Below are 6705 nucleotides of genomic sequence, written 5' to 3'. Positions count from 1 at the left end.
AACAACCCAATATAATACAGATTAATATACAACAAATTAAATGAAGTCTAATTACAAAATAGATAAACAATTTTTTTTTTATTTTATTAGTGGTGATTCACTAGTTCTAGAAAAAAAAGAATATTTACAGTAAAATAAAAAGTGAAATCATCATGTGAAAATTTTAAAATGACTGTGTGGGATTTTTCGTTTCTTTTTTCCTTTTTTTAAATTAAAAAATGAAATCATAAAGTATAATTTTTATCTTACACCACACACTTGTAAAATATTAAAATACACCGTTTTCCTAGAAAAACATCATATCTACTACTATTAAAAAAAATCGGGACATATTATTACAAATTTTAGAAAAATTTTTAAATATATCTAAAACATTAACTGAAACATTAATGTTCTAATAATTTTAATCATTAGTTTTAATTACAATTTCGTTATTTTACCAACAGCATTTCTGCCAACTTCAGCCAACTCTTATTTATAACTGTATTTAATAGATATATTTTTTAGATGTGTCTCTTTATATATGTATTTAAAATATAATAATTAATTATTGTTGACAATAAATTAATAAATAATATGTTAGTATCCTATACTTTTTTTTAATTTAATATCTAATTAAGATTAACAGTTAAAATTATTAAAATATAGATATACTTAGTAATTAAAATTCTTTCCTAATTGTTAACCTTGATTCATTAACTAGTTAATGAAAGATGACAAAAGAAGAAACATAAAAACGAAGGAAGAAAGTGACATAAAGTAACTGAGATTGCAGGCCATTTAATATAGCGTGGCATAAGCAACGTAGCCGGTGTGTGATGCCAGCGGTGAAGGCAGAGGAAGCAAGCAGGGAAGGCTGAGAGAGTATTGGGCAGGGTACTGCCACTGCCATCACCAAACTCAACTACCTAAAGAGTACCAAAGATAATTCAGAGGAGCATACTATAAATGAAAAAGCTTCATAAACTTTTAATTTAATGGAAAGAAAAAAAAAAGGGTCATTAGTTAGTTGTTTTCGTCTTGTGAGCTTTGTGATGAATCATGGAGTTTGCATTTGCAATAATGATGATATCATATGAGTATGACATTAAAAGAAAAAATAAAAATAAAATGGGGTTCATATATTATGTATTGGATTCCATTATTTCCTTGTGTGTGTGATAGTGCATGAAATTGCTGCCACTATTCTTCAAAAGTTTTGGGTGGGTTTGCCTTAGCTTTGCCACCATCGATCACGACGCGTATCTTCCATTTACATCGTACATTGTACATTTTATGCAATTAATATGGTCTCTATGTAAAGCTGTAATTTGTAAATGCAACACTGTCAGATATATAGCGAAAGATCGTTACATATTATATATATTGACTACTAATTTTTATGATAGGAAAAATATTGGTAGATGATGAAAATATTAAACAATATGAACAATGAATATATCGAATGTTCAATTCACTAAGTGTGTGAATAATTATCTTAATATTAAGATTTAAGTGGATAATTTGAGGGTGTAGTGTATTTTTAATTTATTAGGTCAATTTTAAAATTTATTATTTATATTATTTACAAAAGTTATTGTCTGCCTAATAAAGTCTTTTATGATATTACCTATTATTGTTCTCCTTAGTTTAGCACTTTGGCTATACAATATCATGTTTATAAGAAAGCTAAGTTTAGATCATTATTTATTTTGTGTAAGGTTGCCTAAGTTTTTAAAAAGCCATACGTATATATATGGTAAATATACGTATATATTTTCGTAAATAGAAAATGTATTATCTATTTTTTTAATAAAAAGAACTCAACACAATAAAATTATTTAAAGCAAAGAAAAAAAACAACAAATAACTATAAAACAAGTGGATAAAATTAGATTATTAATTACATGAGCCATCTCCTGCATAAAAAGATATAATTATCTCTGTAACATTAAATGATATTACAAGGAATTAGTAGAATTAATTTGTTGTAATGATTAGAAATGCAAAAGTACTATTCGTAATCAGTCATCAAGATGTATTTTATACTGATGATTGATTTTAATGATAAATTTTAGTATCTACATAGTATAATGGTTAAAAATGATAGTGTTACTATTAGGAATTTTCATATATTTGGGGGTATGAAACAAATTTCACGGTCGCCTATAATGCTGTTAGAATTTCCAATAACAGAGGATTGAGAGAAACACATTCAAGTGTTCAACTATTCAATTTCAAGGTACACAATAACTGTATAATCTGTATTTCTTCAATCCTTTCCAATTGGGCGTTAGAATTTTCGCAGGAAAACCCCCACATACAACAATTTAATGTTGGAGAGAATAGACACCACCTTTTAACTCGTTCTAAAAGTTGAAGATCGATCAAGGTGCCAAGTTCTGATTTGTGGACACATACGATAGCACATTTAAATTTTTAATATAACTGAATAATTGAAAGACTTCACGGAATAGAGATTGCAACTCTTAAACTCTGAGGTGAAGTCTTCTTGTTAATTATAATTAAATTCCTACAAGTATTTTCCTCCATAACGGAAAAAACAAATAATAATAATAATAAAAAAAGACTAGTTACTAGTCACGAGTTTAGTAGTGGTGGTAAATGCTCCTTAATTAACGCAGCCATTTCTGGCGAATTAAAATTTGCATGAAACTGTAGTTACTATTCAGCTTAGCATGTTCCCGCAAAAGAAACGGTGGTAATTATCTTGTTTGTAGTCGCTGTTTGGATAAAATGTGTCACTTCTACTTCCTTCATTGGTAGAAGTCAATATCAGAATCAAAGGGATGGAATCAGAGAAACAATAAACTCTACCACTAAATTATTCACTGCTATTTGCTCTGACAACATTCACAGCTCAGCTAGCCAAAGCAAGAAAACTTCCCCACTTTCTCTCTCTCTCTCTCTCTCTCTCTGTTTTTTTTCCTCCTCAACTAATAATAACCTGAGCTTGGATAATACAACTTACAGCGTCTAGATATTAAAAAAAGAAAAAAGAAAAATAGACGGCGTCAGCGAGAGTGCTCACAGCGGAACCTTACAGGGACTGGGTGGGAGGCTAGCTTTTCCGATGGCAACAAGGCGCTGCACAAAGCTTTCGATTCTGTTACCGTTAGTTTCCTGCAATAAACGCTTCCCACCAAACGGTAACGACTCAAGCACCCTCTCCTTAAGCACCTCCTCTTCCATACCGAACGCCTGCACACCAACACCACACGCCGTTAGGTCAATCCGTCAAATAATCAGTTATAACGAAAATCAATTTTGTCACTGCCTACTGAGAGTTCACAAGTAACGAGGCAGCCAAATTTTCTTTTGTTTTTCTCGTTCCTCAATTTTCCGGGAAACCAAACAGCGTCGGAAAGGAAAAACGATACGGAAGAGAGAGAAAGAGAACGAGAACAATGGCTTACCTGGATTCTCACGTAGTCCGTGCGGTTCCAACAGAAGGCGTTCCCAAGCATCTGGTCAACGGTCTCGGAAACGCCGCCGATGGCAATGTCGACCACCGACGACGTCGAGCACTCGCCGACGTCTCGAACCTTCTTCGCTTGAGCTCCGTTTCCGATTGACAGTACGAGTAGGTCCTCAACGCTGTTCACCGACGAGAAGTCGCGCTTGTTGTGGAGGACGTGCGTGACGGCTAATGCCGCAGGGTTGTTCATGACGATTCCGCCGTCGATGGCGGAGCAGGAGGTCTTACCGTCTACCGAGGCGAAGTGGAATGGCTTGAAGAGGTTCGGAGTCGCAGAGGTGGCGCGGCACACTTTCCAGAGTTCGAAGTCGAAACTCGGCGACTCAGACGCGTCGGCGCGGGAGAACACGAACGGCGCCGAACTCTTGAGGTCAAAGCAAGGGATGAGCAACGGCTTGCACGTGTCCTTCAAGGTAAGCAACTTTTCTTCCTCTTTTCTACTGAAAATTTGCTTAAGCACATTGTCCATGTTCTTGGAAGAGAATCTCTTGCGCCGGCGGAAGATTCCGTCGTGTTTGAGTTTGTATAGCTCGTGATTTCTGTCGGCAAGGAGACCGACGGCGTCTCTAGCTGTGTAGAGGGGCCTACCAAAGCCGTCGTCGGCAGTGATCATAGCAGCAAGGATGGCACCAATGCCGGTACCGGCAATGATGTCAAAGAAATCGACGATTTGAGCGTGAGGATCGGAGGTGTGAGCGCGGATCTGGTCCTCGAGATGGATAAGAGCAGCGCCAGCGACAGTGGCGGTATTGCCTCCGCCATCGATGCTGAGAATGCGGGTTTTTCCGTTGGCTTCGTAGTGAGAGAGCCATTGCTGCTCTAGTTTGGAGAAGATCTCTAGCGTTACTTTGCTTAGCTCCATTGACTCTCAGTCTCTCACTGATCAGTGAAAACTTGTGTGAGTGAGTGTATGAGTGTGAGAAAAACTGAAAAGAAGGAAGAAGAAGAAAAGATCGGAACTAGAAAAAGCTAAGCAAAGCGGAAAGTGTGTTAGTGAAGAGTCATTAATGGGTGAAGAATGCACGTTCTGTGAATCCCTGTTGTGGGGAGGAGTTAAAAGCCAGAGTGAACTGAAAGGTGCGTTTGGAAATGGGGGTAGTTATATACACGATCCTTTTGTCCTTTCTTCTTGAGCTTCCCTTAGATTTCTCTACCATAATACCATTACTCTTTCATATATTTTTTAAGGGAAAAAAAAATAATAAAATGAAAGTTTTAGAGTGTGCACGTGGAAGAGCGCGTGTTATTGATATGGGGTGTTTGGGAGCGGCAACTTCGGCTTGTAAGCCGGCTCGGCTCTCGCTCACTGTGGACTGTGGTAGTACCACTAGCAGTACTACTATCACCATCACTATCACTATCGGACACTAGCACTTGCACCATTGTCTCCTTATGCTCGTGTCGTTCTCTTGTGTTTTTCATTATTATTAGAAAAAGTCTAGGGAACCGTTATTATTATTATTATTTGCAGTATTTTTTTAATTAATTCGCTGTGCTTTGCTATTCCCTCTTCTAATTTAAATTTTACGCCAGCTTAGGTAACTGCTCTGTGATCTAAATGAGGAAGATAACTGGAAATCTCCATTCTCCATTCACGTTTCTAGGAAGTAGGAAAGAAAGTCAGGGAATTAACATGGAAGGATACAACACATTATAGATTAATGGCGCTTGATATAATATAATATAACATAGGGTTTCTCTAAGGCTCTAAATCTAATCAATGCTTAGTGCAATATTTAAGGATTTAAATTTAACACACACACACAAAGGTTGACAAAATTTAAATTTACAGTAAATAAATTAAAAATCTTAAAATTCTTTTTTACTCTTTTATCAGCATCCTAAAATCCCAAAATAAAAATATTGTTAGTTTTTTCTTTGTGGAATTAAATAAAGAAATAAATGATTGTCTCATTTGTTATAGACAAGGATTGTTAAGCAAAATGTAGCCAGCTATAATTTTACATTTAGCAATTGAATTTTGTCTACAAAACGAACCCAACCAATATTCTTTTCCCAGTTGCACTATGGTGTTTAGAAATGACAAACAAAACAGGGAGGATTTTACATATAAAGTTAACTTCCATACATTCATCAGTCTCTCTTGTCGGTAAACAACAGAGGTCCTTTATATTGTTTTATTAATTCTGTACTAGTTGTTTTCTCTCTCTTTTTTTTCCCTATTTTTTCTTTTACTTTTTACTTGTTTTCGGCCACGTCTTTTTAGTTTTTTTAGTTTGAGTATTCACAACCGCAAAGGCCATGTAAGGCCCAAAAGATAGTTGTTGTATATACTTCGTCAAAAGGCCATGTCATGTGCAACGGGTTTGGTGAGCATACGAAAATAATTTTTGAAGCCCATATAAAAATATATCCAACTAAAGCTGAAAAGAAAAAAAGGAACACGTGAACTATGGTAGGGTTTGGTTGGTGTCCATGTACACCAAAGACATAGACACGGTGGTACATGTTCATTGTTTGTTTGCTAAGACACAAATTTTTAATGGACACAGTGACACGCAAGTGTACAAGAAATACATGTTTTCAGTGTCTCTCACTTGAGTAGAGACATTGAGACACAATTGATTAGACACACAATTTTACATTTCTATCCCTTTCTTTTTTTGAAATACCAATTATTTACCTTGACCCTAACCCACTTTTTTCCCATTATCTTCTTCATTCTGAGTTTCTAACTCCAAAAAGTCAGAAACCTTCCAACATCCAGGTACTTTCTTCCTCTTCCCTTCTTCTTCCTCCATCCTCCTCCTTCTTCTATTGTTGTGTCCCCCCTTCATTCCTCCTCCCTCCTTCATCTTCTTCTGTCACTACCTTCTTCCCTCCATCACTCCTCCCTCTACCACCGCCACTGCCTCCACTCCTTGCCATTCATCCAAATTTGTTGCCTACCACTGCAATAGTCGCAGTGCCGTCGCCATGCAGTTCTCACATAACAGCAAAATCGCAGTGGCGTCACCATCTAGCCGTAACGACATAGCAAGTCGCGGCGTCGTCACAGCGCTGTCATCGTCCACCTCTCGCGACCCAGCAACTCACATCGTCATCGTCATCCACCTCTCGTGACCCAGCATCTCGCAGCGCCCACCCCTCCCAACATAGGAACACTCGCAGTGCCGTGCCTATTCGCCTTCCAGTTACATGCAGTCGCTACTGTCTTCTTCTCTTCTGCCCTTCTATTGTCGTCAACACAATCTCTCAATCTCTTT

The 6705-nt window shown here is 36.8% G+C and overlaps 1 protein-coding gene across 1 annotated transcript; it reads right to left on the bottom strand.

The window, feature by feature from the left end:
* LOC107645175 (probable inactive patatin-like protein 9) lies at positions 3008-4938 on the bottom strand. The gene is made up of 2 exons (XM_016349142.2): positions 3417-4938; positions 3008-3201 (listed from the first exon to the last, which is right to left on the bottom strand). The coding sequence occupies exons 1-2, from the start codon at positions 4338-4340 to the stop codon at positions 3028-3030; spliced, it is 1098 nt and encodes a 365-aa protein (XP_016204628.1). The 5' UTR covers positions 4341-4938; the 3' UTR covers positions 3008-3027.

The sequence above is a fragment of the Arachis ipaensis genome, chromosome B06 (genome assembly GCF_000816755.2).
Source record: "Arachis ipaensis cultivar K30076 chromosome B06, Araip1.1, whole genome shotgun sequence".
NCBI classification, from domain to species: domain Eukaryota; kingdom Viridiplantae; phylum Streptophyta; class Magnoliopsida; order Fabales; family Fabaceae; genus Arachis; species Arachis ipaensis.
This window is presented reverse-complemented; position numbering and strand designations above follow the sequence as displayed.